This window comes from Cricetulus griseus, chromosome 4 (assembly GCF_003668045.3).
Source record: "Cricetulus griseus strain 17A/GY chromosome 4, alternate assembly CriGri-PICRH-1.0, whole genome shotgun sequence".
NCBI classification, from domain to species: Eukaryota; Metazoa; Chordata; class Mammalia; order Rodentia; family Cricetidae; genus Cricetulus; species Cricetulus griseus.
Genome location: NC_048597.1, coordinates 55,298,416 through 55,311,720, shown reverse-complemented (window position 1 = coordinate 55,311,720; position 13,305 = coordinate 55,298,416). Strand labels below are relative to the sequence as shown.

General features: G+C 42.0%; 1 protein-coding gene across 4 annotated transcripts in view; it reads right to left on the bottom strand.

Annotated features, from left to right (window-relative positions):
- The window catches only part of LOC100757073 (kalirin), a 528,077-nt gene that overhangs the window by 303,239 nt on the left and 211,533 nt on the right, over nucleotides 1-13,305 (bottom strand). For all 4 annotated transcript variants that reach the window (XM_035444595.1, XM_035444596.1, XM_035444597.1 and 1 more), the window contains exon 10: nucleotides 7,087-7,209. In XM_035444595.1, the coding sequence (XP_035300486.1) occupies nucleotides 7,087-7,209 (123 nt within the window). The remainder of the gene's footprint in view (nucleotides 1-7,086; nucleotides 7,210-13,305) is intronic.

Below are 13,305 nucleotides of genomic sequence, written 5' to 3'. Positions count from 1 at the left end.
ACATGAGCTCCATGGGGGCCATTTCATAGTCAAACTATAACAACAGTATTTATTCAAATTGGATGTATCCAATTACTTTAACTTCACACTCCTGGAAGCCTTCCAACAACTGCAGTGTTTCGTCAATACCTTTTAAAAGTATAATTTTCATAATTGGGTATACTATGTCATCTAAACAGCCAGATTATAGGAAAAATCTTGTTTTCTGATGTAAAGATTCTATTTTAGTCTATATTATCTTTCAAAAGCCTTTACCATGCTTCTGTGTTCCAAGAGTACTCTAAATGCTGGTCCTCTAAAGACCAAGTTTCTTGGGAATTGAGACAGCTTATAGTGTTTGAGGCTTTTAAGAAATACATAATTATTTCCTTTCTACTAGTAGAATCTTTTGCTCTTAACAACTTAACTGGTGTGTGTGTGTGCTACATCACACACTTTCCAGGAAAAGCTGGAAAATTGAAACTCCCATTGCCACCACAGTTTCCCCCAGAGCTAGAATCACACACATCAGGAGAGCATTTTCATTGCCTTTGTCTGATGGAGCAGACTACGGCGTGTGTGTATGTGCTTCTTGTGTTTTCCCATTATTTCCTTATATTTCTTACTACCCTCAGGCTGTAGACTTTATGAAAACACGGAATGCATGGAACTCCCTGATATATTCTCTCTCCTATTAGAACAAATTCTTTAAACCAAGACTCTTCCTCAGTGACTACTTTTCTAGTTAAGAGTTTGAGCCACTAAGGCCACGGGGATATTTGATACATTTGCCTTCTTGTGTCAAATATTTAAGGACGCTACTTGTTACATATGTCATATATTAGTTTTTAGAAAAAAAATAATATATGTGCAGTTGGGAATTTTGTTTGTTGAGGTTTTCTTTTACTCTTAACCTAAGATAATCTAAGGATATTTTCTTCATAGTGCTTCTCTCTGTATTACTCGTGTAGAGCTGGAGGCATTTCTGGTATTGGCTTTACTGGAATTATTTTCCCAATAAACGAATTTCCTTCAGATTCATTTAAATCCTTCCACACAGATCGGCAGGGCTCTCTTACCATTGGTATCCCTTCCATCCTTGACAGGATGCGTTCTCCTCCTTGCCAGGAGTTCATCATGCTCACTCTGTAGACACAGCCCAGAAAACTTTTGGAAACATGCTTCATATAGACAGCCATTTGTTTCTCAAAGTCTCCCTTCTTTGCCAGTCACTACATCGCATGGAAAGGGAACTAAAAACACCACCTGTGCTTGGGAGTCTCTTTCAGTTTGTTGAAGCCATTGGGAGCACAGCCCTGATGGCTTCTGAATGTGCAGGAAGTAGAAACAGGGCTAATCCACAGGCTTGATGAGGGATGTGTGGCGACTCTTCCATAATAGCTCCAACAGTGGCTTGTACCCCAATTATTGACATTAAAGGTAAACAAAATGACTCTCAGGACTTTTGGTCGGTTGTTATCCACACATATTAATACCCACACCCCCCCCCCCACCGGCAGAGTGGTCACAAGATTCTTTCTCCACCAGTTTAAGCTCGTAACTTCTCTCTGGTGTCCACAGAAGCAAGGCGAAGTCCTGGACCCATCTGAAACGTCACACAAAATCCGAAGGGCAAGACTGCCCTTCATCTCTAGGCTGCCTCACATAATTTCACTTGCCAGCTTCATGACATTAATTTGTAGACATTTGCTTGGCATTTTTCTTCAGAATTTTTTTTCATCTGCCTAAATACCTTTCATCCTTGCAAAGAAGCTGGGGTGTGAAAAGGCATCTTTTAGGCTCTCCCATCTTTGCCATCTGCTTTCGTCTGCAGCTGCTATAAATGGTCAGCATCTCAGATGGAAGAGAAGACGCGACTGGCTCCCAAGGCCACCATGCCACCCTCGGCAGCCATGTTTACTTAGTTACTAAAACCTAAGAAGTATGCTATTCTTAGTTTTCACCCACAATTCTCTTTGAAAACTCCAAAGGGGAGAAGACTTTTTCCTCCCTTAAGATGAAACTTTGAAGAGAGCTAAATATGCTTGTTATGTTTTCGTTAAATTATAGAAACTGTATGTCTCAGTGCTCAACACAGAGACTTCATGGTTCATGAATATTAATGGTGGCTAATGACCAGCTTTCGGGGCATAGACTTTTAGTGCCCACGCACAACTCTGGCTTATTTGCCCTTAGCACTGAAGGTTCTCTGATACCACTTTAAATTTCCGGTTATCAAATATACACTGATCCACTAGAGTCCTTCTATTTCCACACATTTTATTTTGGTCTCAAACACAGAATTGATTTTTAAACATATTCTATTCATGTTTGAGGAAAAAAAAAAAAAAACCCAGGTCATCATACAGCAAAACAACGAAATGGAGATTTATCGACTGAATTACTTCATTGTGACCATGTTTTATTCTTTCTTTAAGTTGTCCATTCTTTCCAAACTATTGCACTAATGCTACTTAAATGTGCTTAGCTGCTCAAGTGTGATTTGGCGTGTTGAGATTTTAGGCAATGTATATTCAAATATAAATGTTTCTAATTTGGGGCTATCTAGGCTTATAGAAAATCTGGCCTTTCGGATAATGAGACCACTCACAGGGTGGCATAGCCTCTCTCTGAACCACAGGCATTTGAGTGCTTTCCCACCACATAGGAGTATCCAATCTGTCACCCGGACAGACTCAGGTGCATCTATCCTGTCACAATCATGCTGATAAGGGCGACAACTCATACTTGTTGATTATCCCAATGACAATGCACCTCAAGAATATAAATGCCTCTTAAAATTTGCTTTATTCTATGGCTGGGCCATTTGTTTTTGAGAGCTTCTTCTAACTGTGCCATGATGTCGCTGTCTCCCATAGGAACAAAGCTAGCTAAGTGATGCAGACTAGGAAGGTGTGTAGACACAGACACCCTGGGGAATCCCCGCCTATGTCCTTACTACATGCATTTTGAGTGTCCCTATCCCTATCCATCTTGCAGATACTAGGGACTGCTGCCTTTCCGAGGCATAGCTACTAGGTAACTTGCTCCAAGGGCGCCATCTGCAGGATGGGCTAGGCACTCCTAAATACTTTTACCCTCTTCAAATAAATTGAATTTCTTTAAAATGTATTCAAGAGCGATTATGCACAAAAACAAATGTTCATTGGTAGAATTGGATCATGACACTGATTCTTCATAGAATTTACGACTGACTGAAGAGTTGCCTTAACTGTCTTTACCTCAGGGTGACCAATCATAGGTACCTCTACCATACTAGAGTAATGATGCATTTGTTCAGGAGTTTTACTATCCTTCAAACTCTCCTCGGGGTTAGTCATTTTCTTTGCGTGATCTCTTGCTCTTTCCTTCAGAAAGCCAAATTTCTGGGGACCACAACAGTGGTAGTAGCTCTCTCCCTGACCTGACTTAAAACCGGAATACAGAGAATGAGTGCTTGGAACTCACTCCGCATGCCAGCCTCAAACCAAAGTCTCCTAAGTTGATGAGGTTAAAAGATGAGCCGCCCTCCAGAGCACTGCTTATATGTGATCTAGTTTGCTAGTCTATAACCGGTGTTGTAGATACATGACTAATCTTACCACAGCAACACCTAACAACATGGAGCAAGGGCTATGGCTTTCTGTCATGGCTGTCTGTCATTGTTCAAGAATTTTCTGTGATGGCATATACCTATAATCTCAGCATGAGGAGACTTAAGCACGACAAGTTTGAGGCTAGCCTGAACTACTAGTAAGTTCCAGATCAGCCTGGGAACTGGAATAAGAAAGATTCTGTCTTTTAAAACATTACGCTTTTTGTTTAGATCACTTCCTTCCAATAGCCCTCACCTAACTGAGACCAGAGCAATAGAAAAGACCTTTCCTGCAGGATTGCTCTGTTTTCATCTCCCAGTAATCATGTCCCATAGAGCAAAGCTGGTCTCAGGCACATAGCTACTGATAATCCATTTGCTCTCTTTGTGGTCTGATTTTCTTATAAAAACCATCAACTCAAGGTTGCTAAACAGCCCAAATAATTCAGAGTGGAGATGGGACAAAGCAAGAGGTCTGATTAATTTTCAAACTACAACCTCCACCTTTACTGGCCACTCACAAAACCTCATGGCCCCCTTGCTTAGGCTCTCCTCTTTTTCTTCTGAGTCTTTGGAAGCTAGAATGCCCTTCTGTTTGATAAAAAGATAAAGTCTAATCAGAAAGCCCATGTAGGGAAATGTGAATTATTCATTGGCAGGATCAGAGAAAAATTGCAATGACTGCCAAACAGGATAGCACTACTGCTTCCCCACTGCCACCATTCTTCCTTTGGGTCATGCATACTGTATATGCCAATGGACACTCAGAAATGAATTTTATACCCAGCTCCTCTACACAATAAAGACAGAACTAGGACACAAATATATCTCCAGAGCTTAAAATACCTGGAAAATCTCAGCAGAGCTACTGATAAGCAAGATGATGTGGTCACATTAAAGACTTTCTGAGCCTCCATGCTGTCTTCTATGACACAAAGCTGACATCATCTATCCACGACGCAAAAATGTGTCCATTCTTTCTTTAGCATGAATTTAAGCTAGTGTGTCTCTTCTGATAACTGAAAAGCATTGTTCCGCATGTAAGGACTATCAGGCATTGGTGGAGGAATGGGAAGAAATGGGGTCATGGTGGACACAGACCTATTTGAATGTAACAACACACAAAAGCCAATAGGCCTCTCGAGGCCTACAAACCAAGAGGTCACAACCCATTACAGACAACTAGAAGACTCCGAGGAAAGCAGAGCTAGGTCAGGGCTGAAGGTATCTTTTGTGACATCTTTCCAGAGAAAAGGAGGGTCTGGACTACAGGACAGCTCAGAGAAGAGAAGCAATAAAACTATGGGATGGCTCTACTATGAGAGAACACCCAGGCACAACAGCTCCACTCTCTGTAGAGGGATGCACATGGGCTCTTCCATCCCTTGTGTCCTAACAGACTAGAGAGATACCCACAGCATCTGGATCCGGGCTGTATCCTGTTCCTCAGAGTCCATAAATACAGCACCCAATGTCCATATAACATTGATCAAGCACAGCTTGCCATGCAGAGTGTCTTCACATGACTATGAAGGTTAAAAACTTATGCTAAACATGGGGGGAGTGGTTCATGAGCCCTTGTCTCTAGCTGAGGAGCTACTGACAGTTGACAGTTTCTGGGGAAGAGTGCCAAGTTTTCTTTAAAGGTGTGGCCTGATAGATAGGGCATGTTCCAGTGGATGTTCCCATACCCACGAGTATATGGGCAGCACAAACCGGACTCAATGAGTTTTTATCTTTATGAAAGAACAGAAGTTGGGATTCAGTGGAGGAGTAGAGAGTGGGTCTGGGAGGAGTGTGTGGGTATGAATATGACCAAAATACACTGTATGTATAAAATTCTCAAAAAATCAAAACATTATATTTAAAAATTATACTAAAATATACACAATATGAAAACATTTTTACAATTTTAATTTCTGTGCAACCATCACAACCAGTTATCTTAGGAAGTCATCTTGCAGAACCAAAGCTTTGCAACATAGTAACATCCCCATTTTCCTCCTTCCTGATAACCACTGTTCTCCTCTATCTCTATGAACTGGCTACAGCAGGCTCTCTAGGGAAGAGTGAAATCAGACATATTGTGACTGATCAGCTTCCCTTAGTAAAAGACTTCAAGGTTCATCCACATGCTGTCACCTGCTGGCACTTCCTCCCCTTTTAAAGTTGAATGATAACTATTGTATGTATGTATCACATTTGTTCATCCTCTGATTAATGTGATATATGTGCTGCTCCCACCATTGTGCCACTTGGAATAATAGTTCTGGAAATATGGGGGTACAAATGCCCTTATTTTACTCCACTTAGGAATATACCAAACAGAATGGCTGGATCTTGCTGTAATTCTACTTTAAAATTTTTGAGGACTCTAGATATTTTTCTACACAGGCACATCATTTTATATAACCATCATCATGCCAAGGTTTTCACATGTGGCTTTTCCCACCACCCACACTTCCTGAGTTCAGATAATTTTGAACAGGGCCATCTATCTCTCGCATGACCATTTTCTTCTGTCTTTTTCTTTCTCATGTTCTTAAAGGTCTCCCGGAGACACAGTAATGCTCCATAGCTCTTCTGTCCTCATTTGGTTCTTGGTGGGTTCTCTCTTTATTTTGAACCTACAGGGATCTGGTTGCCTTCCAAGATGAGGGTGCCTGCATTGAAGGCTGCCTGCATGTGGGATCACAGCCAGCTCTGGCTAAAGCTGTGATGTGACAAGACAAAGCTGTGTTATCCTCACTGCTTCAGTGCACTGACCCCTACGTCCCATTTGGACACCCTGCACAATCCTATTCTTAACAGTTTTATTTTCTACTGCAACCTTAAAAAAAACCAGCTGTGCACCAACACTTCATTTGAAGATGAGGGTTTTCAGGACCTATCTGGTAAATATCCCAATAGACAAATATAACAGAATCAGGCTAAGTTTTAGGGGTAGACAAATAACCAGCCATTCAAATCATATCCTTCCCAAAGTTAGAAAACAGTGTTCTTTGAACATGTGTCTTCAGCTAAAAGACTGAATATTGAGTACATTTTAATCTAAAGGTGAAAGTGATCCTAGTTACACTCTCTGGGCATATCTGTCCTCTAGGCACATGGCTGACAATCAGGTGCTGTCTTTCCCTTCAGGTCTTGGATGGTGCACAACTTTGCAAGCATTTATCTGGAGTGACAGTTAAAAGCAGGAACCCTGGGCTGATGATGGGTCTAATAACATTAACCTCCTGCCAGCACCACATGGTGGATAAGACTTTTTTTTTTAGATCATAGTGGTAGGAAGATTTTCTAAGACCCTGAGTGTGGAGGTCTACTGGCTACTCACTTAGCAGCCTCCAAGAGAAGACAAAGACCTTTTCGTATTAAGCAGGAAGCCAGAACAGCAGGACAGACTATCAACCCAACATGTGTACATGCACACGTGTGCACGTGCACACACACACACACACACACACACACACACACACACACACACACACACACACACACACAGAGCATCTCACCTGAGCCACTTCTTCAAAGTCATCATGCCTCTTCTGTAGTGCCCGTGCTCGATGCAAGGACTTCCCAACCCCAGTGTGTTTGCTGAGAAAGGCCTCACCATGGTTTTCAATCCAGTCCAGTACCTGGCCAGAGAAGGAAGACAGAAACAATGATTTCTCAGAAAAAGGAAAGACATGTGGCACCATGTACAACTGCTTGAATCCTACACACCCCACCCCATGCCTGTGAGAGCAGTAGTCCAGACAGAAACACCCAATCCATTGTGAACACAAATCATTGGCAATGGAATAGTCCCACCCGTAATTAAATTTAATGCAGCCATTTTGATCTCTAGAACAGCTTTCCATCACGTTTTTAGTTTTAAAAGCCCTAGTCATTCACTCCATTATTTTATTTATTACTGTTTGTTGTTTTTATTTTTATTAGTTGGTGCTGAGGATTGAATTCAGGGTTTTCCACATGTCTGTGCATTGTTTTAAATGAGCAACACAGGCTACCAGGCACAGGTGAACCTCTTCATATTGACTGTAAATGAGGTAACAGGAATAGGACAAGGCTACTCACTCCATCACTCCCTCACTCCACCATAAAGTGTCACAGAAGTAGCACCTGTCACAGGACCCTGACCTATTGTGCTCTGGAGGCTCAGTCTTCCACCCCCAGCCAGATGCTCAACATAGGTGATCACAAGGATAATAACCTCCTTTGCCTTCTTACCACCTCTCTCCAACCAACCGTACAAAGCAATCCGTTAAGGCCTCTGCACCCCGATGCCTAGAGTATTTATCTTGCTAGGATGCAATAGAGATTCCATGTTGTCACAGGCTTAGCAATTTCACCTGAAGACATTTTCCTCAACATTTAAGCTTGGAGCAGTAGTGGCTATGGCAGGAGAGGGAGGAGAGGAGATGTTAAAGTGAGAAATGTTTTCCTAAGGGATACTTGGGAAAGTGCATGGAGACCTTGAGATGTAGAAGGAACAAAAGCTTTATAAAAAATTACATCTGACAAATATGAATGTATACCAGGGAAAAGGGAGGCAGCTTATTGTCTTGTCTCTGAGGAGTTGATACTGGTTACAGTTAAGTCAGAGCTATAGTTAAGCCTGTGATACTCCTGACACTATGCCACTGGACCCATCCTGCTCCCATGGTACAGGTTTCTAACCAAATACCTGGTTAATGATGTAACAGCCTTTTCAGATGCTAAGAGGCAGCTTCTGGAGAGTGATTCAGATGAAATCACTGAAATCAGGTTTGTTTAAAGATACATATATACACATGCATACATACATATATATATATACACACATATGGACTTCCCTGAGGCAAACAGAAGCAGACTCAATCATTTCACAGGACGCAGACATGTGAACTCTTCTTATATAGAATTCAGCCCCTGGGATCACTTCTTTGGACACTGAGATCACTTAATGCCTGCAATGTGCACAGTATGAATCTTCAAAGTCTTCCCTATCACTGTCAAAAAGCCTATTTCAGGGTGGCACTAGTGAGAAAGCTGTATGGGAATGCAGAAATGAGATGAACAAACGTCCAAGTACAAGCATGAAGAGTCGGGTAATTAATTATCCCTTATAATTCAGAAAAGAAAGCCTCTGCTTATGACTGTTTGCATTAGGCACATAGACTTTCATTTTATGTGTTGTCTGTCTTTGTGTATACATGCCACAAGTGTGTGGGTGCCCACAGAGGCCAGAAGAAGGGCATCAGATCCTCTGAAGCCGGAGTTACAGGCGGTTGTAAGCTGCCAGGTGTGGGTGCTGGGAACAGAACTTGGTGGGTCCTCTGCAAGAGCACCAGATGCTCTTAAAGACGAGCCATCTCTCCAGCCCCAGGAATGGAGATTTAAAACACTTCAAGTCTTCAAGTGACACACCCTGGCTCTATACACACAGATATTTAGAGAGATCCTAGAGGTACATTTGTGGGAAGAAAACTGTGGTAGTGCTGCATTCCAGCTTTTCAAACCCTGAACAGGCAGCAAGAAATAGAACTCTAAGGCTCTTTCTTCAGGCCAAGGCGAGCACTTTGCTAGCCGGACTGTCTTCACAGTCCCTCATAACTTTTACCAAAAAGCAATGCTTTTACCTACTAGTTCACACACAGTTTTCTCTTTTCATTACATTGTGGGGGGATTCTACCATTTTTAAGCCTTTTGAAAAGAGCAATTTATTTCCTTTTCAAGTAATTCTGCTTTTCTTAAAACAGCAATTCATTTTCAGTCAGGGCCACTTAGTTTACTAAATTAGCTCTGCCTTTATTACTCAAAAATCTAGTTATTTCATATTTGAGAGACTTTTATTCATTTTAACACAGCTTCATTTATTATGTGGTGTTATACTGAGAACACTCAATACAGTTTCTGCCCGAGATCTGAAGCTGTGGAGAAACCCATGTGACCTGGATAAGCATTCAAGGACTTCGTGGAAATCGGCTGAGCAAATAAAAAAGCAAATGATTAAAATTACTTTATATATACTTACAGAAAAAGTACTTAAGGTGACATGCATACAGCCAATAGATACAGTGCTGCTTAGTGCGATGATTTCTGCTCGTTTTGTTTCCGACAGATGGTGCAGCCGGAGCCCTTACCCCCGGTACACACGTGCATAACACAAACTCTCTTGATCCTGACCCATGACCTTCAGTGTAACATGGCTTCTCAGGCAGACCTGCACAGCCGGGCAGTGTGCTTCTCAGTAGACACTGGTCATGTTGACAGTTACATCATACACTGAAATTTCACATGCAGCTCTGGAATTTTGGACACCCTTGAGATTTTGGTGAGCCAGACCCAGAATCTTAATATCAATGAATGAAGAGGAATTGGCTCTCTAGATAAAAAGCCCTGGATCCCATGAGCATAAATAGGCATCAAAGCATCATATATATATTACTCCATGATGAACTGTAGTCAAGGTGGTATAAGATGAGGGCCATGCAGATCTGTTGGTGGCTTTTGAGTTGGTATTTAAGCATTTCTGGCACCATCAATGTTGTCTTTTTGTTTTTATCTTAAGAGTTCTTGAATAGCAGAGAAGAATGGAACATGAATATTCACATATTCCTGTTTGCTTATTAGTCTTACTGTGCCCTTGAAACAGGTGCTAGAGCTACCCCATGGATATGAGGCTATAGATAGCCATGAGTGGTCTCAACTCTGGGAACTGGGTCTATGGGCTAACAAACACTAGTCACTAAGTCACACAACTCTTCATTAATTGTTGAGATGAAAATCAACAAAAAGCCAGGTGCTTTCTAGATGGAGTTGGGGAAGGTCTCTGCAGAAATGAGATTTTATTATGGTTCAAGAGACGATATTAGCTAACTGAGTTAGAAATGGAAAATACAAACACACACACTTAGCTCAAGTAGTAAGGAAATAGGAAATAGGTCCAGAGAAATCTGAACAAAACTACAGTGAGTTATGGTGTGCTGAATGGAAGGTTCTAGTAACTATTTCAATAACCATCCACCAAAAGGCTGCAAAGGAGAGAGATACCATCATATCCCCATGGAAAAGCTACTGCTTCGATTATAGAAAATCAACTATAGGGAAGCTTGAGAAGAGGTGAGAAAATGAGACAAAAGTAGAAATTCTGACGAGACTGATGGGGGCTTAGATTTGGAAATACTACTGCTAGGATTTGGTGGCTGAACGTGGTTGGTGGTGACAGAGAAGAAAGCAGTAAGATCAACCACCAGGGGCATAGCCTGCCGGGAACAGAATGGAGAGGTAGTCACCAGACACAGTCAAAGGAACAAGGCAGGCTAGCTCAGAGACACAGACTTCTTAGGAACTCTCTCTGAGTGCAGGATCTGGTATGTTCATAAATGACCTTTGTGAACCTAAACTCAAATGGGCAATATCCTCTAATGACAACTGTCAATCTGATGTGGCAATCTGTGCCTCTAAGGCAAGCTGTGCCTGTGTTTCTAAGATGTAATTTATATAGTAAGGATTAAAAATAAATAAATGATTACATCATTAATGTATGGGGTGCCATTAAAAAAAACAGGGATCACTAAATCCATTTTAAAAATACAACCTAAGACTTAAATGACACTGATGCCTATGATGACAGGGTTCTTCACTGTGGTGTAGTTCTGAGAGGCTTGTTAAACTGGTACACAAAGTCCACACATCTGTGAAGGCCCTGCTTACTCTCTACTGGCTAGTGAAATTCTGCCTCACCTCTTCACACCCTGCTCTCTGGAGTTTTGTTTCTAGTGTTTTCCTTCACTTGAGCTGTCTATGCCATTCTCCTCCAGGTTCTCACTCCCCAGACTGCTTCCTGGTCACACTTTTAGCTACACTTAACTCATTGCCAATCTTTTAATAGCCTATCTAAGGTAAGGTGGCTCTTGCCTTTCTATGACTTGGTGGGTTTTGTTGTTGTTTTTGAGACAATGTTGAGTCTCATGCTGCCAGTCTGGCCTCAAACTCAAGATATAGCCAAGGCTGTCCTTGCGTTTTGGATCTTTCTGCCCCATCTCCCAAACCTTAGGATTACAGCCATGTACTACCACACCCAATCCACTGATACCCTTAAAACAACAATTACTAATTAGAAAAAAGTATAAGACCACATGGGTATGAAATTACCATCATATTCTGTATGAACAACAACAATAAATACACATAGAAAAACACTTCACAATTATGGCCCACAGGCCTGCCTCTCCCATGGGACTGCAACCTCCTCATAATTCCAGGGTACAGCCCAGTCCAGCACTCAACAACACTGCAACAAGCAGTACTGTGGTTGCTTAATATATACCCCATTGAACTATACTTAAACTGATCCCTCCCCTACAGACCTTTGGGGGTGGATGTCAACCTCCTCCATATCCCTACTGTTCACAGTCTGCATTCAAAATTGCCTCTTTGTGTTTCTCTAGCCCCTGTCACTGCCCCACTTGGCAGGTAGTTCCTAGGAAAATGAAAGAAATTTGGGGTTTTCACACTGAATCAGATCCTCCTCTTTCTCCATCACAGTGTCCTTGTTTGCCCATCCTGCTTAGGGGATAGGTGATGAATATTTATGGCCACAGGTTGCCACATACATCTGTAGCTAAGGCTTCTGCTCTCTCTGTTGACTCACCCATTCTGGACAAGCCTAATTTTGCTTAGTCACTAGAGTAGCCTGGACTCACCACATCAACAATGAGACAGTCTAATAACAACTTGTAAAGACTCTTGCTCCATTCTTGGGCCCTGACATTTCAATAGAAATAAGTGCTTGCCCAGAACAGCCTTTTCTAAGAGATGCTCAAATCCTGAACCAGATTCGAGAGCCAATTATATATGGTTTCTTAATCACCCCTTTCTTTCTGTCTAATTGTGTTTACTCCATGTAACATACAATCAAGATGGAATGTTCCTTGGGGCAGGAGGCAGTCTTCTCATAGCCAAGGAGGAGGGGGACATCCCTTTGAAGGAAACTATTGATCATCACTGATTAGTGGCCATGAACACAACTGAACTACTAGGAGGTAATCTTGGTAGCCAGGACGTTGTAGTCCTGTTCCACACCCCTGGACCTTCTTCTTAATCAGTCCCCTAAGGTGTTTTTTATTCAGCTTTCTATGCCTATAATCATTTACTATGGCTGTGCAACACATACATGTTTGTTTGGTTTGAGCTCTATTTCATTTCCACCCACAGTATGAACTCCATGTGGGCAAGGGCTTTGTTTAGTTCACTGCTGTGTTCTCGTGTGCTAAATGAACAAACAAGTGAACTAAAAGAATCATGATTTTACCACTCCCTGCATGGTAAGAGGTAAAAATCATGAAAGGAGATGGGTGGGTGCCTTTTGCAATCAAATATGGAATCAGAACCCCAACCCTGTGATTCCCTTATCTGTCTTTCTCTGGTAAATCACCTTATTCAAAATAGGCTAAATTGGTCCACGGTAGAACAAGGGCACCCGATGCTTCTAGTATGCCAGGGAACACCTTCCTCCTGACTCCTGTGTGCAGTGCCCCAGCTCCCCACCCCATCCATTCAGAAAGCCATCATTGTGAAGTGATTATGAACCAGCAGGCCTCTGGAACATACTTTGTTGTTAAAGGCTCAAGTATAGAAGTACACGCGGTTGCAAGAGCACCTGGGAGAGTCCATCAGATCACTATTCTCGTCTATTCCCACAGCACACTGCACACTGTGGCCAAGGGGGAACAGCCAGGACCACA